This window comes from Desmodus rotundus, chromosome 3, assembly GCF_022682495.2.
Source record: "Desmodus rotundus isolate HL8 chromosome 3, HLdesRot8A.1, whole genome shotgun sequence".
NCBI lineage: Eukaryota > Metazoa > Chordata > Mammalia > Chiroptera > Phyllostomidae > Desmodus > Desmodus rotundus.
This window is the reverse complement of record NC_071389.1, coordinates 187,080,261-187,102,626: the sequence shown is the minus strand read 5'-3', so window position 1 is coordinate 187,102,626 and position 22,366 is coordinate 187,080,261. Positions and strand designations below refer to the sequence as shown.

Below are 22,366 nucleotides of genomic sequence, written 5' to 3'. Positions count from 1 at the left end.
GATAATGGTAATAGCTACCTCATCAGGTTGCTGTCAGAATTAAGTTAATGTACATATGATGCTCTCCATGTGTCTGCACAACACAACTGTTGGGCAAGTGTGAAAGTCTCTCATAATTGTAATTAAGAATAAAGTCCTGGTATTCTGCAAAGGAGCAAAAACAATACTCCAAAATGGGAACTATTTGTAATTCACATTTGGTGGCAAACAATTAAAGAAATGACATTAAAAATAGAAATTTCTGTCTGGCTCAAAGAATACCTAGAAATTTCTAATGACCAAAATTTGCAAGTGTCTTTTGAAGAGCCAGACTTGAAACAAACCTTATAGGTACTGTCTCTGCCATCAAGAGTACGTAAATCATCAGATTCATGTTCGTCGCCTGGTAAATTTTTGTTGAATGTGTGAATCAATGAGTGAATAAATGAATATAAGTGATTAAAATTTTAGTCATGAGGTAGAAAAAGTGAGAACTAAAGAGAAAATGAAGGAAGAAAAGAGAAGTGAGGAAGGTTGAATAAGGAGAGTGTTCTCCTGGGGAGTCTGTTGACAAAATGAAAAACCAAACCAAACAAAATCCACCACCTATGGTTTTCATCTTTGAAGCCAAAAATAGCATTGTGCAGAAAGCCCAAGATGAGAGACCAAGAAGTTTACAATGACACCTTGGCTGCTTCCTGGTCCTAAACTGCGGTGGCAGCCGAGACTGGTGGAGGGCCAGGGGGGTTGAGCAGAGATGTGACTCCAGGGAGCCACCCTGAGGGATGGAAAGGGACTGAGCACAACCAGGTGCACAGAGAACACAGTAACCAATGGTCAGGGAGCAAGCACCATAGAAGTTACTTTTAGGTAAATGAGACTGGAAAGTTGTGCTGGGGATGGGAAAGCAGGTTAATTCTTTTCTTCCCAGGTGACCCAGTGTTTTTCAATTTCTAGCTGGGGAGAGGGTCGGGGTCAAGGATGTGTCCCAAAGTTCTGGAATATTGGGTCCTGAGACTGAGGTCTAGACACCTGTCCAACACCAGTGCTGTCTCCCGCATCCTGCGGAGCCCGGGCATTCTGGGCTGACTCAAAGGCTCTGTCTTCCAGGACACCAAGGGAACCACCTGTTCTCAATGCAATTATTTTTGTGATGTTTACAGTATCAGCCCCCATCTACCAACAAGAAAACGAAGTCTCAGAGGAGAAGGAAAGGTGGGCCAAAGAAACACCCAGGAGGGGAACAGATGGAGGGGACGGAAGCAAGTCAGCAGATGAAAGGAAAGAAGAAAGAGCAGAGGAGGGAGACTGGAGCTAGAATCTGAACACAGAAGCAAAAAGAAAAGTGGAGGAGAAAAGCAGAGAGAGGCCAGGACGATGAGAGAGAAGCAGACAGCGATAAAGAACAGTGGGAAGTGCTCTAGAGGAAATGAAGAACAGTAGCCTAGTGGAGCTAGGTAACACCCAAGACCGAAGGAAGAGAAGGAACCTGTTGTAGGATGTGGCTATTAAACATGGAGAAAGTGGAAAAGAAGCATGTAATACCCAAGAAAGTCCAAAGAAAGACAGTGGCAAGAATGAAAAAAGAACAAAAATTATAAAAGAGGCAAATAAGCCACAGTTTCCTCCCTCCTACCCCCCCAAAAAAAAATCAATAAAAGAATTAAGACTAAAAAAGTCAAGGCTTTTAAATGCATTTTAAATTTCTGTGTAAATCTGCTATAAACGAATTGCTCATGTCAATATATATCCATAGTTAAATATTGGGATTAGCCCCAAATTCTCCTCAAGACTGAAATGTGCCGTAGAAGTTCCCAGATATCCTTTCCTGCACTGTCTGTGAAGGCTGCATTTCTTAGTCAGGTTTGGGCCACAGGGCATCCAGGATTTGCCTAAAGGCCTGTGAGGCCTGTGAGGTAACCTATGAGAGGAAGTCATTGAACCTTTTTCTTTTACACTTGAGAATCAGATATAAAAGATGTATTAGTTTGTTGGGGCTGCTATAACAAAGTACCACAGACTAGGTGGCTGAAACAACAGAAATTTTCACATACTTCTGGAGACAGGAAGTCCAATACCAAACTGTTGGCAGGGTTGGTTCCTTCTGAGAAATACTAGGGAAAGGTCTGTTCCTTTCTCCATGACTTGTAATTGGCCTTCTTCTTCCCGCATCTTCACATCACCTTCCCTCTACGCATATCTTTGTGCCCAAGTTTCCTACTCCTATAAGGACACCGGTCATATTGGATTAGGACCCATCATAATGATCTCATTTTAATTTAATTACCTGTATGACAACCCCCATCCCCAAATACAGTCCCATTTTGAGGCACTGGAGTCTGCGGCTTCAATATGTGAATTTTGGGGTGGGTAGCGCAATCCAGCCCTAACAGAAGACTTCTGATGTATAACTTAACTGCCTTCTGATTCTATCTCTTAGAAAACACACACACTCTCTCTCTTTCTCTCTGTCACACACACACACACACACACACACACACACACACACACCTACATTTTTAGATCTGAAATCCTAGGAGTTTTTTCTCCATGCAAATACTAAGACCATGTTATGTTAGAACTCCAAAAAGCCTCAGAAATGATTTGGTTCAAACCACTTCATTGTAAAGGTAAAGGTACTGAGATCCAGAAATGGGTAAAAGTGTGCTTGAGTTCTAAGCTGCCCTCCTTCTGTCCAGTAAAGAATAGCACATAATCAAGATGGACTAATATGAATTCCAAAAGAAAAAATGGGGCAGAAGTGGCCACATGAAGTCTCCCACTAGTGTAATATTTTTCCACCAGAAGGAAGGGAGTAAATGAGAGCAGTGGGGCTGGATTCTCCTGAGGGTGAAGAAAAGCTAAGTCAAATCACAGAATGTAGGTCTTAGAGACCTACACCTCCCTTGATTTAAATGGTTGGTTTAGGGTCTTCCTGGATAATGAAGCAAAAAAAGTCTCAAGATCACCCAAATTACTAATTATAAGAGCTGAGAGAGAGTAAGTGCTCAGCCAAGCAAATGGTGACCCTTGGGGTAAGAAAATGACTGAACCAAGAAGGAAAGCATTTCACCCAAGTAGCCTACATCGAAGATGTCATGGTATAAAGGAACCCCCTTTCTGCCTGGCCCTTCATGCCCCTGCCCTGTTTTCTACTTTAGGGTCATCCTCCCTCAATGCTTCACTGAACCCAAGATATATAATACATGGCTATGCCCAAACCTCAATCTAGAAGCAGAGGTCCAATCAGAAGAATGTTGGAGCCCCAGATGGGGGCCAAGCCACAGCTATTGTGGTTGCAAAGTGGATCCTGGCTTATCAGAACAGAAGAAAGCCATCTCTCCGGCCACTTTATTCAAGAGATGCTGAGTTCTCTCACTAACACATCATGCTCTAGGACCAGCCTCAGGCACAGACCAATACCTACTGTGACTACCCCCTGAGAGTAGCCCGCAAACAGAGATGGCTGTTCAAGGGACCACAGCTGAGCAGCAGAATGAAGAGTTCATGTCCTACAAAAAGGTTCCTTAGAGAATTATCTCTTCCTTCTTTCATGCATGACTGAATAAGTGTCAATTATAAATCATGGTTTGGATAAACTATAATTATATCCAATGATGAACTTCACTCAACAAAATATAAGACAAATACATCAAAAGGAAAAAAAGCAGTAAAATTTTCTATAGAAAATTAGTTAAAGAATGTTTAACTCCCAGATTATGGGTTAAAACACTCTTCTTTTGGGGATGGGTTTTTATCAACTCTAAAGCAATATCTTGAATGGCTACATGTGATTTCTGAATAATATGAACTAAGTAAGCAGGAAGAATCTATTACTGGCTTTCCATCCCCCCTCTTAGTATCAATACTAATCACCCAGTGAGACATGGCATATGATGCTGGATGGATGGATAGGTGGACGGACAAATGGGTGATATAGGCGGGTGAATAGTGGTAGAAAGACAGATGTAAAAATACAGAACACTGCTGAGATGGCATGATTCCTCTCGTTGTTGCATCAGATAGTGAGGCAAGTACAGAGTAAGAGAGACAGCAGAGGAGTTGTGCTTACACAAGTGTTGCATGCTCAGAATTGCCATCTCTAGCCTACATTGAAATTATTCAAGACCTACTGCTAAAGGTAGCAACTGCCTGAGTACCTTATGGTGAATATTGTGTACCTATTAGTCCCCTCAATACTTTTTTGAAGTAGGCAGAGTAGTAGTCATTACCTAAATTTCTACTGTTTCAACTGTTTCTCTTAGGGAAAATTGATGATTGTGTGTGAAACTAATGGGAATATGTAAAGAATCAGGGTCCTGAAATAAAATTGTTGAAAAATATTTTTTTATTGAGCACGTGCAATGTGCAAACTTCTGTACTAGGCATGAAGGAGAATTATAAAGATCGGAGAGGCAGTAAAGCACTCGGGGATTAAGAGTACAGACTCTAGAACCACACTGCCTAGGTTCAAATCCTGACTTGCTTCCTAGTGGTATGAACTTGGGCGAATTATGTAACTTACCTGTGCCTCAGTTTCCTCATCTGTCAATGGGACTCTACCTAACTGAATCTATCTAATTGACTCCACCTCATACAGTTGTGAGGATTTGAGATACTATGTGTGTGTGTGTGTACACTTATATTATGTGTATATATATATATATATTATGGTGAATAAATTGGTGCCTGGTACATAGTAAGCACTATTAAAGTTTTTGTTAATATTATTTAACTTAGTTCTAAAAATTAAAGCCATCTGAAAAAGAAATAGGTCTCCTCAGGTAGAAGTAGGTCTCAAATCACCAAAACTTTAAGCCCAAGCTGCCAATACTTTTCAGTGATGTGATAGTAGGTTTCAAGCATATGACAAGAAAAAAGAACTCTGTGACCTAGGACCCCTTCCAACCAGAGAACCCAGTTCTACAAATAATTACAACTTAAAAGGAAGCTCACTCATCCCATGCGAGGATCCTTTAACTTTTATTTTTAGGTCACAGAATGAACTTTCAGAAAACCACCATTTTTCTCAACCAGTTAAAATCAAATGTAGTATGTGTTTTTATTTCATGGTGCCTGAGGAAAATTTAATTGTAGCATGAACTCCAGCTCTTACTAGTTTTAAATCAAACTGCCAAAATAAATAGAAATGTGGGATATTTCCGGGCTCACACTGCTTCCGGGACATTTCAGTTTCTAGGGCTGCCGATCCAGTGCCTTTCACAAGCATTTGATCTTCTTTCAAACATCTCTTGAAAACAAACAAAACCTCATAGAGCTTCTAATGTGAGTGCTGTTAGGATGGAAGGGTGGAGAAAGAGGCAAAGAATTAAGCTCCGGAGAGCCTTTCCTCTTGTCTCCCTCCATTCCCTGACCACCTCCCTCCCACCAACCACCAACAGAAAACAGTATCTTCCTCAGTAATACATTTTGCCACTTCTCAAGTCCATTAGCATCCATGGGGGTAGATGAGGTTTATTCTCAGTACTTGTCTATATAAAGGGAATAGGGCATTTTGCAATATTTACTAGAAAACAGGAAGGTGACTTTTTAAATTTTTATTGAATTTATTGTGGTGACAACATTGCTTAATAAAATTATATAGGTTTCAGGTGTACAGTTCTATAATAATATAATCTGTACACTGTATTATGTGTTCACCACCCCTAGTCAAATCTCCTTCCATCACCTCTTATCCCCGCTTTACCCTCTTCTACCTCCCCCACCCTGCTTTTCCGCTGGTAATCACCATACTGTTGACTGTGTCTATGAGAGCTGACTTTTAACCCAAGGATAAAGCTGATAGTCTCAAGTTCAAGTGGAAGGCTTTGGTAGAAATCATTTTGAGATGAAGCTGCATGCTCTTGATGAGGTTTGGAATATCCACTATAGAATTCCTCAGATTGTACACTCCCCCACTACCGATTCCTTTGAACATCAGCGACAATCTTGATTGACCTGAGCAAGATAAGTCCATTTTTAAAGAAAGAACAGGTGAGATTAGCAAAGGTTCTTCAGTGGCCCTTGAACTTCCAGACCTACAAGATCAAAATCAGCTTCTCTATTCTCAAGGGCCCAACTGAAATCTGAGCACCTTTCCTTAATGCCCACATATTTGGGGTTCTTTTTTAGTGGGATTCTTTGAATACTTTTAGTGTTACCTTATTTTTATCCAGCAACAAAAAGAGGCGATTGAGAAATAAAGACTTAAGTTTAAACTCAGTAAGAGAGAAATAGACATTGAGAACAGCAGGGAAATAGTGGAGTGTGGGACAGTGTGTCTGTGGGTTATGTCTGGTACTTCTAGAGAGTTCTCACCATTCTAGGAACTCAACTGTAGCTCTGAGGGGCTATTGCTAGATAAGTAATAAGAGGTACAAAACATTTTGGAAATTCCATCTTTATTTATTAATTAATGTGGTTATAGTTTTAAGACCCATTGGTCAGGAAACTAACTCATGAGCAAGTAGAGGTTTGATAAAAAATAAGAATGCTAAAGGTAGATTCAGCTAATTTTGACTTTAAATGCCCTTGGTTGTCATATGCAATCTGTAATTAACTACAGCAAATAGTTGGGGGCCGGAGGGGATTGGTATTTTCTCTTCTTTATTTTGCTGTGTGTTTATGTAGTTTTGTTTCTTATATCCACTGAGGGCTTGGGATGAATCACAACCCAAAATTATACGTAAAAACAGCTTTCCGGCTTTTCTTTCAGTGAAGGTAAATTGCTCTGTAAAATCTAATCAGAAAATGCATAATTCCTTTGTCTTCTCAAAGGTTCTAGTCCTAAGTTAAATATTGGTCATGAAATAAAGGAAACATTATTGAAGGGGAAGAAAGAAGCTTTTTTGTTTTTGTTTTTTTTAAATTATATCTTCTAAGGATCCAAGGAGTTTATCCACTTCCAATTTTATCTGGAGTGGTCTTGTAGATCAGCATCCAGTAACTTCCACATAGAACCAATTTGCAACTTAGAAACTTTCAGGTCTCATTCTTGACCCAGCACAATGAAGGTCAGTGGATCCAGCCAACCTTCCTTTCTGCATCCCCTGCCTCTCCTCCTACTAGAGAATGAGATTATTGGCAAAAACTATCAAATACTTTTTCCACCACTTTCACTCTCTATAACCGTTAACCTCTACCTTCCTCTATTCGCTCTGGCATACATACACTTTTGTTCCCAGAATCAGATAAAGGAACATACATTTATTTAAGTAGGCACAGATCATTGTCACTCTGGAGAAAAGGGGGCAATTGTTTATCCTGCCCTCCTTGGCTCCTCTAACTGGCAGTGCCGGAATTTTCCGTAGGAAGTCCCATAGGAAGTGGGATGTCATGAGCAAAATCTATGAACATGATGGCAACTCTTCTCTCTGGTAAAATAGCCCCCAAATTCCCACTGAGAGACTAAGAGATTTTACAACAAACCCAAACTGGCCAAGTAGCCCAGGCTTCCAGGCTGGGATTCATATGCCAAAAGTTTTTATAAAGTCTGTGTAAAATATATAAATGTTCACATAAGGCTTTATGTCTGACCAACTCCAAGAGGTCAAGTAATCAAAGACCAACCAGCCCTGCCATCTGTGAAAACACCATGTGCTGTTTTCAGAGCACATGGAGTAGATAACAGTTACAGTAGGACAAAAATTCCAAATGACTAGGAACAAGCCCGTGGCAAGTTGAGGGTTGGTTGAGGATTCCTAATCAGCTGACAACCATAGGCTCGGGACCATGCAATATTTGCGAGTGTGGCTTGCTTGAATAGTTCATGAAGCATTGCGGGACTGAAAACTATGAAAAGTATAAATGGATCAATAAATACATAGCATCATTATTATGATTTTGCCAGTATTATTTGACTGAGGCCGCTGTTGGATGCTCTGATTTGTCTCTCGGGTAAATAATGATGTTTGTTTCTTCTTCAAAAGAACACTAGGATGAAGGTAGTGCTTTTGAAGTGCTTTTGGCACGGTACAACCATTCTGATTTTTAAAAACTGTGTGCATGCGTGAATTGCTCTGGCACCATGTTCTGTTTTGGGGAAGCAATGGCTGGCAGCAGGTGTGTTTACTTCTGTATGCTGAAGGCCCCCATCAACCTCAAACAGATGCGAATCACCTCAACTTGTCATAGTGTTATTTTGTTCACCCTCAAAGTTCAGGAGCGCCTTCCAAACTTCCCAAATTTCTCTCAATCCAGTGAGGAGGAGAGTTTAGAACACAGTACTTGGGGGTTTTTTATTGAATTTATTGGGGTGACATTGGTTAATAACATTATATAGATTTCAGGTGTACATCATCTGTATATTATGTTGTGTGTTCACCACCCCAAGTCAAGTCGCCTTCCATCACCATTTATTTCCCCTTTACCCTCTTCTGCCTTCCCCCACCCTCTTCCCCTCTGGTAATCACCATGCTGTTGTCTGTATCTATAAGGGTTTTTGTTTCTTTGTTTGCTTTGATTTTTATTGTTTGCTTACTGCCTTCACCTTTTTCACCCAGCCGTACAACAACTGTCGGTCTGTAGAACACAGTATTTGAATGTTCTGCCCAGATTCATCACACACACCGATAATGAGTAGAAAAGGGCCACACCCTTTCCTACCAGTCCTGTGACCTCATCACTATTGCTTTGAAATGACACCAAAAGGTAAAAAACCTCTGGGCTTCACATCTCCCCAGCACATTGTAATGTAAGTTACTGCATACACTAGTTTAAATATTCTAGCATAAGTTGTATGTCAGATGAAATAATGACATTTTGGAGGCTTAATAAAAAAAACAATCAAATTCAATTTTTAGGCAAAAATGTGCTGAATCTTTAGCACGTATCAGTGAAATTGCTAGAATCTGGTGTTTCCCTTTTTTAAATACCACAACATTTGAACCTTTCAGCGATTCCAAAATCAACTCCCTCTGGGAAAGACAGTATGCTTAAACATTTTTTTAAATTTAAAAATGTAACACAAACAGCTAACTAAACAAGCTGCCCATAAAATCAACACTCTAAGCAGCCCTGAACACTGAAGTATTTTACAACATCCTTCAAGACTATTAAAGGCAACAGATATACCCTCCTGCCAGTGAGGGAAACTGTCCCTTTCTTTTCTCTTCTCTCCTTCCCTCTTCTTTTCTTTTCCTTTTCTCCAGACTTTTAAACTATTTTGTTAGTGATTTCTTATATCACAGGCAGTTATATTTGAAATGGAGTTAGGTGATATCCTTCAAAGAGTAAAAAAGTTGCTAGGTTGGGATAATGGTGGAATAATGATGGGACAAGTAAAAGTTCCCTAATTCCCAGGGATTCCTTGGGATCCACCAGTCCCTAGGGAAAAAGAGCTATACACCCAATATCCCAGGACTCCAAGGGGTTCTGGGTATCCAGGAAGGTAGCTATTCTTTCTGCAGCCAGAGAAAGGGCAGCACCCTAAGGAGGGATGAGCTTTGACAATAGTAACTACCAAAACAAGAGGCAATATCAATAACAATAGCTGGTATTTATTAGGCATTTGTCTGGTGCTGAGGGCTATAGCAAACCATCCTATTTAATCTTCACCATTCAGCCTGTAGGGTAAATACTATAATTATCCCCATTATAAAGGTTAGAAAACTTGGGCAGAGTAAGGTTACATTTCTTGCCAAGGTCTTGCTCTAACAAGGGGCTAAACCAGAATCGAAACTCAAAGTGGACTCCAGTGTGTTAACCATGCACTGCTCTCTCTCTTCTGAATCTGTTCGTTGGTATTTACCTTAGCACAGCCTACCCTCTGTAAGTTCTGAGACCGAGGGGGCTGTGTGCTCTTTGTCCTTGTACAGAGCACAGCAGGAAGTAATAGCTTTGCTGTTGACTTGAATGAAGTCTATTCCAATCGTTAAATCAACTGAACAAGTACTTCCTGGTTTGTTTGCTCAAAGCACCAGGCATCAGGGGTAGATCCAGAGGTGAAGGACCCATGCTACTGCCCTCGAGGAGCGTACTTTTTAGTGGGGAAACAAACACGTGTTTAATTTAGTCTGCAGCACAGAGTGGACCCTGGACAGCACAGAAGGCAGAGCAGACTGACGTTGCCAACAAGTTCACAAAATGGATCTAAACCAAGGGCCCTTCCCACAGTACACTCTCTTGGTTACTACTATAGGTATCTCTTCATGCCAGGTACATGTGTGAGGGAGATCACATGTCATCATTACAACATTCTGAAGTGGGTACTCCTGTTTTACACTCTCATTTTACAGAAGAGGAAACTGAGAGCAAGAGAAGAGCCTAGTGATTGTCAAGGCCACACAAGTCCTGTGTGGGGAGTCCAGATCCAAGGCCCCTGTGTAAGCCCAGGTCCTCCAAGAAACAGATGAGACTGGGTTAAATGAGCAAGGGTTTTGTTAGGGAAAATGTCTGTATGAAAGGAAGTAGGAGAGAATCCGGGAAGCCGAAGCAAGCCGTAAGAAGACAATGCAAGTCTGACCCCAAGTGAAGGACAGAGGGAGAGTAGGCTGACTGAAGCAGCCTAGATGTCTGTACAGTCCAAGGAAAGTCCTGGAGCCAAAGCTGGCCCATAAAGGGCAGGAGTCTTGTATTCCCCAGGAATGAGCCTGCCTTGGTGTCGCTCCCACACTCAGTCTTGGGGCTTGGCAAAGGCGCCTGCCCTAGGCCAGTCCACAATAGCCAGAGGAGCGGGTCATATTAAGAAAAAAAATGGCCATTCCCACCATAATCACATAGAAGATAGGACACGGTGGTTTCCAGGGAAAAAAACAGGAGGCTGGGCTAACCAACACTGTGTCCAGTCTACATACCTCTCATTTTTCTGTTAAAGAGGCAGCTACTCCATCAGGAGCACAAGTCTCTCAAAATGTGCACCTTGACCTCTGGTTTTAAAAGTCACATTCCAAAGTGCTGAGTAAAATCACATGACACTCATTCGGCTTGGCTCCCAGAGAGGAAAGGCTGACCTAACTCTCCTGAATTCGAGCTTGTGATTTCCCGAAGTAAAGAGATATCAAAGTTGATACTGAGACATCTAAATTGTCCTCCACAATTTCATGTCTCCAGCCCAAGCCAGCAAAATAGCAAGAGCCTATCCTTTTTAACAGGTAAAGAGCTGAGGCCTGGACCATCTTTTCAATCATCCACTGCTCTTTCTCCACCACCCCCATTTTTCCCTTTTTAGGATAAGGCCAGCGCTAAGTTAAGACCTTATGCTGTATTCCATGCTGGACAGTATTTTCCCAGCATTTGTATAGGGGGTCAGGATTTTCTTAGAGTTTATGTCATACAATACACTCAACTTGTTTGCAGTGGGTAGAAGCGGAAACATAGTCTGTTGAAAAAATCCCTGCTTTCTCTCTGAAATTTAAAAAACCTATTCTCATCCTTCATGTAGATTCTATCTCTCAAGCAAAAAATCTCATAAAGACAAGGAGAAAAGAAGAGTTTCCAATACTCATGGGGTTAGCTTTCACCTAATACTGTGTTACTCTCCTCGATCGATAACCATACAAATAGGGCTCAGCTCACACTTGTGGTCAGGACAGCACCCACCCCCTAAACCAGCATCCACCACCATCAGGGATCAGGGGCAGCTCGTGACATCATCAGCTACAGCCACTGGAGAGAGATTGGGACCTTGAGGCATCAGACATTGTTTTACCTCTTGGGAGGCAGCAAATGTTAATCAAGATGATTGTTATTGCCATTGTCATTAGCTCTCAGTGACCTTCTTAATCAGAAAGTTTGTGGATAGCTTTCTTCTGAAATGCTAGGAGCTAGGATTAGACCTAAGAGATAACAGGAGAATGTGAATGACCCCTTTGAGGCATTTTCTGGCTTCATAAATACCTATGTATGGCACACAATGTGTAATAATGTATATTGCAAAATTAAACCCTTCTCAAACTCATTCCCCACTGAGTTGGTCAACTCTTTCTTCAGAGAAATAAATTCCCTCAGCCAACCCTGGTGAGCTAGAGAACCAACATTTAAAAACAAAAATCTTACCTTCCCTGGTGTCAATAGGAAACAATATTTACTCACTACTGTTCTCCTTTCAAAAATCTGTCTAGTTGCATACTAGAAACAGCTTCAGCTGGTTTGTTTGTCTTGGACAAGCTGTTGAAGTGAAAAGTTTTTGCTTGGTTGAATGTGGGACAGTTTCATAACCCTTCAAGAAGTGCCCTGAAGGTGGGAGCCAGCTCCGATGGCTGCCTCTGACATGCCTCCACTTGCTGCCCATGGTCCAGGGTGGCCAGTGTAATTAAATTAGCACAATGAGCACAGCAACAGATGCAACTGAGACCAAATCCCTGAGTGCTTTTGTTTTGTCACTGTCATTGTCTGCAACAAAGAAGTCACATGTGAGAGCCTGGGAAGGGAGCCAAATGCAAACCAGACGACATCCCAGCTGGGTCTGAATGGCCTCCACCGAACGTGTGTGTGCATGGGAACCATGCTACTTGGAGCAGAGTCGGCTTTCCTCAACTGAGTTTCTGCCCATGGCTTTGTTGCGATGCCGACACAGGCCCAGACGAAATAGGCCAGATCCCTCTGTCCAGACTTTACACCTCGGCTTTGAGACAAAATGAAAAGACTCTCCCTGTCGGGGAAAGGATAACATCTATGTGGTGGACCAATCTAACCTCAGGTCTTTTTGCTACAGCAGCATGAATGTGAAGAGCGAAGCATAGAAGGTATCTGAATTTCTTCTCCTGCAAATCTGGGATTTAATTTGGCTTGAGATGAAGATTAAAGTTTAAACACCTCATGTGGCTTTCTTTCAATTGATTATTATTTTATTCTTGAGTATTTTCCTAGTTTGGGTATTTTCCACAGCCTTAGAAATATCTCTTTTTTTCTCTAAGTTCGTATACCTCTTAAAGAGAAAAGGTAAAACTCAAATTAGCATATTTTTAGACTTGTTAATTTGGTCAGCAGTTTGGTAGAGAAGTAGTATCCTTAATAATAACTGTTTGGAGTTTCGATTGTCATGTACCTAATCAGCAGGGTTTGCTGAGAATTGAACAGAAACGTTTCAAGGCGTTTGGGATGACAGCGATCCTACTATGTGGCCCCATATGTATTTCTGCCATTTTTCTAAGTAACTCCTCTAAGAAAGTAAAATAAGTTGTAAGATCAGGCATACAAATTTACTGGTAGTTTAACAGTAGATGATTTATTCAGCAAGAAACACACATTAAGTGGGCTTAATAAATGGTGTATGATATTTGGGGAAGTGCCAGGATTTTAAACAGATGGCATTTCAAGCTATCCTATACAAATGCCCAATTTCTTTCCATAAGCTTCTTTTCAGTGGCCCCTGAACTAGATATTTTAATAAACATTTTTACACAAGGATGCCATCTTCCTTCTATTCAGTCACCACAGGATATTGACCATTAACTTAGAAAGTACTAACCGGCTTTTATGAAGGACTTGGTGATAACTCCAATGTTCCAGCTAGAGCTGAAAAGCATGTGTTAGAAAAAATGACCAGCCCTGGCTGGTATGGCTCAGTGGATTGAGTGCCAGCCTGCAAACCAAAGGGTCGCCAGTTCAATTCCCAGTCAGGGCACATGCCTGGGTTGTGGGCCAGGTCCCCAGTAGGGGGCGCATGCCAGGCCACCACACATTGATGTTTTTCCCCTTCTCTTTCTCCCTTCCCTTTTCTCTGAAAATAAATAAATAAAATCTTTTAAAAAATTAAAATGTATAAATAAAATAAATGTTAAAAAACAAAAACAAAAAAGAAAAATGACCAAATCCCTATGGGCCTTAGCCCAAGGATTAGTAGTTGATTCTGCCTCAGCTTCTCATCCTCTCCAGGCATCATGTCTAAGTAAACTTAAAGGTCCCGTACAATGATCTGTAAGCTCCTAACAATGATCAGGTGAATGACTACCTTAGCCAGAAGGAAGAATTTGGAGATTCCAGCTACCATGGGAAGAGCTATTGTTTTTGGTCTTGACGGAAATCTGTTCTCAGATAAAGGGCCACTGTGGATCTTTAAACCCTGTTCTGTACCAACAATTACCCATGACATTCTCCTAGAAGGGCCTCCTGGCCAGAGGTGAAGCCAAGAGAAGAAGCACCTAATGTTAATGTATGCAAATGCCACTTCCTCCTGGGTTTTATTTCATATATTATTTATTTAAATAAACTTTGCTGTTTAAATATATTTGAGTAAAGTAACTATAGGAAAAGTATAATAACTTAATTATAAAACAGTCATTTATTCATATACTTAACTCATTCTATAGCTATGTACTGAACACCTGCAAAATCCTGGGCATTATTCTGAACATAGGCTCTAACTGAACAAATAGCCAAGTCCCTGCTATCATTAGGCTTCTGTTCTAAGGAAAATGCAGTATTCCTTGGGTGAAAGCATCACTTGTTGATGGTGAATGGTAGCACCAAAGCAAGGAACGCTGGAATTTTAGTCCAGGCATGGTTACTTTCCAGTAAAAATAAAATACTGATAACAAAAAGAGTAAGATGGATGATGATGATACTAATGTTGATGATGATGATACTTATGTAGTACTTACCATGTACCAGACCTATTATAATCACTTTTATGTACTAAGTCTTTAATCCTTAATCCTACAAGGGAAAAACTATGTCAGTATATCTGTGATGCCACAGACTCTAAATCAATTACAAATTTTCCCAATTTTCTACTTCTAAAACTCTGTCTTTCTCCAAAGGGCAAAAAGGAAGGCATAAAAAAAGAAATATCCTCTTTTGACAAAAATTAAAACATAGCAAAATGCAATAAAACAACAGATGATAACCCCAAAATATGACTTTTTTTTTCCTCACTAGGAAAAGATACTCCAAGCCAGGAGACTGAATTTTTCAGGATCTCCTTTCTATCCATAAATCTGTGATAGCAGCAGATGAATAGAAACGCATGTTTGCCTGGTTATAAAGCGATCTATGGTCCCTATGCCACCGGGGGCACATAGAAGTAGCTTCAGTGAGATTTAGCTAAAAGCCTATTTCCTTAAATAAGTCTTTCTCAGAAAAACCTGGCCCAAGCTCTCTATTAGGTAGACTGGTGAAGCATAAGATATAGAAGTTTGAGACTCAATGTTACAAGTAGATGATAGGTAAGGTACGTAAAACTTCCCCAAGTTAATGTCACTTTTTCTCTCTTATTTTTAGGAAGTACATTTGAAGAACGCAAGTAGAGGGAATGCAGGAAATAAGAATTACAGAATGTAGGAAGACCTTCCTGAAGAGTGAAGAATGACATGCCACCGGCAGGGTCCTTTGCTGTGCATGAGTTACCTGTTAAGCACCAGAAAACCTACCAAAAAAATAAGTTGGATAACATTTCAAAAGATGAGCATTCCCCCCAATGAAATACACAAGTAAACATTTCAAACATTGTCTTTAGAAGTGATTGTTAAAAGCTTTGCACCTTGCAAAAAATGGTCCTGGAGTTGGTAGATTGCTGTTGATCCTTTATCAATAATGTTCTATAAAGAAAAAATATATCTATATATCTATATATATATATATATATATATCTTAGTCCCTGCCTCTCAAGAGCCACAAATGCATGGGTGTTGTCTAGATCCAGTTGCACTAAATTTGTCTCTGAATCTTGGCTACTGGAGCCATTCATTCAGCAGTCTTGTCTAAGTGGTTTATTAATTTTGTATTTGCACTTCTTTCTACACAACACAGGTTGTTTGTTTTACAGTGTCTGATGACCTTGTTTGTCTGTCTCCATCCACCCCCGTCATCACCATTACATTTGCCAAATTTGGCCTCCACCACAGCAGCAGCAAGCAGTCAAGTGGCATACCGATTTTTAATCCACGAGATTCTATCTGTGGCATTTATACCAAATATAAGTTGGATGCATTTATTTTAGACACAAAGCTTTATTTTTCCACATCTTGCTCAAAAGATGCAAATAGTTGCAACTTTGAGGCCAAACATTTTTAAGTGTATGTGTTAAGCATAGAAAGTCTCAAACTCTCAACAGTTCCTTCAAATGATGAGTTAGTGTGCGACCTAATTAGCAACTTCTCCCTCTTAATTTTTTCCATATAGAGCACTATGTAAATTTTACATATCAACAATACAGGATATATCCAACAGTATGTAAAACTCTCTTTTTTAGTACAATGGTGCTATTTTGTAGTTTGTTATATGAAAGAATCTGGCCAAAACGGTAAAGGTGAAAGCAAAACAAAAGAGGATGCCTGGACCCAGAGATGACACAGAGGGGAAGGGTACTAATAGTCCACCCACCTGGGCAAGAAGGCAGAGTACCCCCGATTATGCCTTTCAAGAGAAACTGAAGACACAAAGTCCACCGATGCAAATTTGTTTGGCGAGTCCAGCAAGGAGTGGGAAAAACAGAAGGCTAGGAGTTTAACACCCTGGTTTCTTTTTCTCACTGCAGAACAAACATTTGCCGACTCGGCCACGGACTCACCACTTTGTGACCTTGGGCAAGTCACTTCACCTCTCTGTGCCTCAGTTTCCTCATCTGCAAAATGGGGCAATACATCATCTACCTACCTCACAGGGGTGGTATGAGGATTAAAAAGATAAAGCTCCAGATTATTATCCTGGGTTGCTATGAAGGTGCAAATTCAGAGACCTTGAGTTGATGGGATGCAAGGAATTCTATAAACAACCCATTTAGAGCATAGCTAGAAAATTGATTAGCCTAATGTTCCTGACATGCCAATTTTTGTCAATAAAACTATCCAGTTATGTACCCAACTAGCTAGTTGTGAAAAGCTAGCAGCTCGATCTCTTTTAAAATATTTTCAAAGTAAGTTAGAGACATTTGATTAACAACTTGATTTTGAATTCTGCATTTGGGTTTATAAATACAAAGCAAAAGGAAAGGAAAAGAAAAAAGGAGGAAAACAAAAAGATTTTTACCAACAAAAGGGTGATTACTCAATTTGTTAGCACTCACTGACTGTTCCAAGCAGTTACTAGAAATCTAACAATACTTCTTTTAATATTATAAATGATACTCAGTTCACTTTGAAAAACACAGGCATTCATTCTTTAGGCAATATTAAAAATGGCCCAAGATTTCAACTATCAAAATGATATCTAATAAAAAATCATAGTTCCTTTCTTTGATAAATTTTGCTTTTATCCTTGGCCATATATGTATATATGTTTATATACATATATATGTATATATATATAATTAAATTTTTGTTAAAATACACTTGACTAGAGTGGCTAGTCAAGAAGCAAAAATTTCCTTCACAAGTAGAAATTTTTCCTCATCTCTGCCTAGCAGAGTGGCCCCCAGCTCTCCATGGATGTGTATTACCCATTCGACCAAAAATTGGTATCAAGAAAATCCAATGGTGAGGACAAGCCCATAGTGACCTAAAAAATGTTTCCTGTCTATGTACCAAGATTTTCTTATTAGAACAATGAATCACCCACCATTTAGATCTTTTATCTGCCCTATAACTTTTGGATGAAAAGCAACCAGGTTTGATTCTTTCATGTATATTGTATCCCTTTTATTATTGGAAAATATATATGAAAAACAAAAATGACATCTTTAGTTTTCATCCCACTGGTTCACCTCAAGGTTCAGAGGCCAGAAATAAAAATACATACATACATACATACATACTTACTTCCTGGAATTCAGAACATATGCAAAAAGAAGGTCTATTTGGTGGGTGTCCCGGCTCAGCCCACAAATATTTTAACCCTCAATCCACAGTGTTATTTGAATTGAGTGTCTCAGGCATGCTGAGCAACGTTCTGACCACTATGGACAGATGCAAAGGGAACCAGAAGTCATTTTTATCCTTCATCTATTTTCCAGACATATGGGTGCTGTGGAGCGAGGTGCTGCACCTCTCTTCTCAAAATGGCACTTCTAATTTTTAGCTTTTGTTCCCAGAGTGCACCTTTTTAAGTTACTGACTCCCAGCAACACTTTATTCGATCTTCTGCTGACCTCCAGGTTTCCAGATCTAGTTGGACAGGGTGAGTCTAAGAGCATCTACGACTTACTTGATTGACTCAGTAATTCTATTCACAGTCCAAATGCTCTGGTGAGGAAAGCTTAAATAGGCAAAGACATCATCTTTCTTAACTTTTCCTAACGCATAATCTTCTCCAACTGTAGTACAAGTCATCTAATTAAAAATTAACTAATCATTTTATTACCCCACTATCTTATTTTCAAATAAATTAAAACAAGGAGACAATTTATAGTAAATTCCAACAGTCAGTTTATCACCATATACTACAGGAGAACAGCCCAGGATGGACAGAAAGGGAGCGACTAAAAGTTCACAACTAAAAACTTTGTAAGCTTTGCTCTGGAATTTTAAAGTGAAGCAATTTCAAGATATTCATGAAACAGTGATAAATATTAGTAAGAATTAGCTTTCAACTTCATAGGCTTGTCATTTAAATGATGATACAGAATACCTAACTCAAATTTTTTAATGGCATTGTTGAAACATTTTAAGATGAGGAGGCTCCATTGAAAAAGCTAATGCATCTTTCCATCAGAATCCACTTTTCTAGAGCTAGAGAAAAACTCTCCCAACACATCATACACACACACACTCAGAGTCCAATGCAATACTAAGAAGAAAATCACTTTGAAAAATCTTTAAAAAAAAAAAAAAAAAGGCTGGCCTCTCTAGGAATCCTTCCCTTCCTGGGGATGTCACTGTTTTTGTGGATGAAAGCATCTCATGCCCTGTGGCTCTGGGGTTTCTGTTACTAGTTTACGCACTTGGGAGTATGATTAAAATGGAAGATGTAGCACAGTTTTGCTTTCCCATTTATTGTTTGGCCAGCTATGCCAATGTGGTGCTATTGTTTCTTTAAGAAAGTACTTGACTTAAAAAAAGGAAAAAAAGAAAAAAAAGAAAGCATAGACATATTTTTTTAAAGTATAAAAACAACAATTCTATAGCTAGATGGCTTAATAAGGCAGCATTAGGTCTAGTCACCACCACCTTTCAACTTTTTATCACTCACAAGTTGCGGACTGTTCACCAAATTGTGAGTTTGGGGATGTAGGGGCAGAAGATGGAAGTTGTTTAGACTCAGAAGGCTCCATTATTTTGTTGGCTCTCAAACTCAGCAAAATCAGCACTATGTTACCCAATCTGAACACCTTGATCAGAGGATGGAATATAAATGGGGGGGAAGTACTTACAGGCAAATGGCAGAACTAAACAGATGATTACATTACTTATTGATTTTTTTTTTTCTTTTTGGTGCTCTCTGCTCCAGAACAGATATTCAGCAAGTGGAGAAAATAAAAAACAAAGAGAAAAAAATGCACAGATTCACCTGCTAAAAATAGCTTCTGCCACATCTCCTTGAGTAAATCTTTGGCATTTATTCATTTATAAAAGATAATCTCCCTTCATCTAAACATCTCAAAGAGCAATAGCTCCCATTAAAAGCAATTACTGATCTCATTGGGAAATGTTGGAAAGCGTTTCCTTTTGAGATGGGGGTTATCTACTGTTAAGGAAAGAGAAGAATTTATGAGAAATTGTTGAAAGAGATGGCTAACAATCTGTGAAGATTTTTTTGTTTTTGATTTCTACTTTATACAGTCTTTATGAATATCTAAGTATTCAAAAATGACTTGGTTCTCTCTTCTTTTTTCATATTGGAATGAGGGATGATGAGTTACACCTGCATAGACTCTCTAAAACTATAGGCTAGATAGAAATGTATGTTCGATGTGTTGAAACTATAATCAGACTATTTAAAATGTTTTTGCTATTTTTAATCTTAAAAGACTGTACTAATTTATTAGAGACAGATCCTGTTGGGCTCTCTTCCTGAGAAACAATCTCCCCACTCAAGTCACATGGGCTTTCCCAGCAATGTTTTCAGAAGACACATCTGACTTATACATCATTATGGCATCATTTACTTTAAATTTTTTAAATTTTTAAATAGAAGAATTGTGATTCTTTACATCCCTCTCCTACAATGATCATAAAGTCCAGAATCTGAGGGGGCAAAAACAAGAAGAAAATTTTGTTGGTTCCTTGTTTCTGGTTTGTTTGTTTATTTGTTTTCAATGCTAGTATTTAATCCTATAATACATATTTGCTTATTGATATTTTAATATTCTAGAAGACTTTCCTGTTAGGTATTAGAAACTGATACATAGATATCTTTTTTGTAAGACTTCTATTTTTTTTTTTTTAAAAGGGAGATGAGAAGACTTTCTGAAGCTTTAAGTGCGTATGGTACAAGATAGAGATATCAATTTAAGTAGCCAAGTCCTATCTGGAACAGTACTTCTTTTAGGAAACCACTCATACATAAGACAGAGGCCCAGAGAATTTTTGAAAGTGTCTTTGTTCCTCCCAGTCCTTATTCATTTAGTATCAGCCTCAAAATTTTTAAAAGGACTGACCAAGCTGAAGCCCTAGAATTAAAGGGACCTCTTTAAAAACATACATCTTACATGTTGCCTCTTAATTTATGATTACACATTGATTTTAAACATGGTCCTTCCTTTTCCATTCTTCAGCTGCCATCAATAAGGCCTATCAAGGGGGGAAAAGCATTTTTTAATAAAAAAAACACAAAAGTTCAAAGATCACTGCCCATTTGAAATATGAGTTAACATGGAGGAGATAGAGTTCCTCTTAATTAACCCCTGCAGAATCACCTTCAAAATGACCTTTCCCAATCCTTAGAATCTGCCCTTTTTTAATTTCCCAGGCTCACTGTACCCTAAAATTATCCATTATCCATTTTCTTTTGCCCAAAATGCACTGGTGTAAAAGTAGGAAAAATGAAAACAGGACTCACAAATCCCTTCCAAGCCACCCACTGGCCCCACTCACTCACCCCTGGCAAAACCACTTCCGTTAATCCCTTCATCTGATTTTGTTTGGATACTTATCTTGTACCTGCTGCTATACACACTGCAGGAGGGACTCTGAAACCTCAAGCTGTCTACTCACATCTCTTATCTGTGTCTGTGTATCATTAATATGTCTATTCAAAATAGCAAAACCTTTCAAACATGCAGCTTATATTCAGTTTACATAAGGGCCCCAAATACAATGTCATAGCTCTTTTTACTAAGAGGGTTAATAAACTATGACAAATGGGATTACATCATGTGTTTTGCTTCATATGCTTTTATCACACTTGTAGGCTAAGAGTGATAAATAAACTTACAGACACTGAATTAATTTGTCCTGCTACTTTGGAACCAGAAAATAATGATTGGTCATTCATTATGTCTTAGTTCAAAATCATATTTTTTATTAAATTAACTCTGATTGTATTTGAAGTTATTATTCATTTATGGCAGAGGAATATCAATTCTAATGACTTCTAAAAGTGTAACTAACTGAATCATTATCTTACATTTACTGTTTAATAAGCATATTTTGAAAATGTATGGCTAGAGTGTCATAATAAAATTATATATCTTTCTTTAGTAATTACATTAAAATTAATCATGTTTGATTAATTAGTTCTTTTGGACAATGTTGGTGTAACGTGTCATTCCTGAAGAATTCTACTGTTATATAGCATTTTTATCAATTAAAGTCATTGCAACAAATAAACATGAAAACTTACCCAGAAAAAATAAAACTAATCATACACCAGAATGGAGATATCTTATAGAATTTACAGGTTATATGTAAAAACAAATATGTTTCAAAGAACTTGTACAAACTATATGAGATGCATGAATTGTAAAATATCTTCATTAACAATAAAGCAGGTTTAAGTAACTGACCCCATTCCCATAACTCATTCCAATAATGAGTTATAATCCACGACACAAAGCATTTGGGAAAAGATTTGCTATCATATATATGGCACCTGTAATATACAAGTAGCATTTCATGCAGTTCCATGTTGAGAGATTTTATAAGAATGTGATCTCTCAGCGTTGAGTTTTTGTTTCAATAAATCTAATTTTTTACTGAATAGATACTGTGAACATCAAACTCACAGCAGCATTTGAAGAAGACAACATGGAAAGATTAGCAATTTCCTTTTTGTTTAAAAGCAACTCATTTTATTTTCCTTTTCTTAAACCCTCTGTGAGCTATTTGTAAAATAAAGGCTCACGAGCTTTGTGCTTGCCTTTAGGTAACTCACAACAGTACTGGAGTTTTCCTTCTTATTTTCTCTCATGCAGCTCACCATCACTTCCAACTTCATTTCCTCAAAGTTTCCGGGGCTCACCCCAGGACTAACATTCTCGAGCCATCTCATCCTCTCTGTGCTCAGCACCTTGCCTCCCATGGCCATGGGCTTCCAAATGCATTGCTTCTCCACACCCTCTAGCCTGGATAGTACTTTCCTCCCTTCCCTTTTCATCCATCCAGTTAAGCTAATTGGGGTATAGCCTTTCCCTAAA

The 22,366-nt window shown here is 39.0% G+C and overlaps 1 protein-coding gene across 5 annotated transcripts in view; it reads left to right on the top strand.

Moving 5' to 3' along the window:
- Nucleotides 1-21,175, top strand: part of IGF1 (insulin like growth factor 1) — a 75,054-nt gene extending 53,879 nt beyond the window's left edge. For 3 of the 5 annotated variants that reach the window (XM_024579435.4, XM_045186950.2, XM_024579436.4), the window contains exon 4: nucleotides 1,143-1,644. In XM_024579435.4, coding sequence (XP_024435203.1) covers nucleotides 1,143-1,304 — 162 coding nt within the window. In that variant the 3' untranslated portion in view covers nucleotides 1,305-1,644. Of the gene's footprint in view, nucleotides 1-1,142; nucleotides 1,645-15,138 lie in introns of those variants that run through there. The other 2 variants (XM_024579437.4, XM_024579439.3) reach the window with 1 other exon arrangement.
- Nucleotides 21,176-22,366: the final 1,191 nt, after the last annotated feature.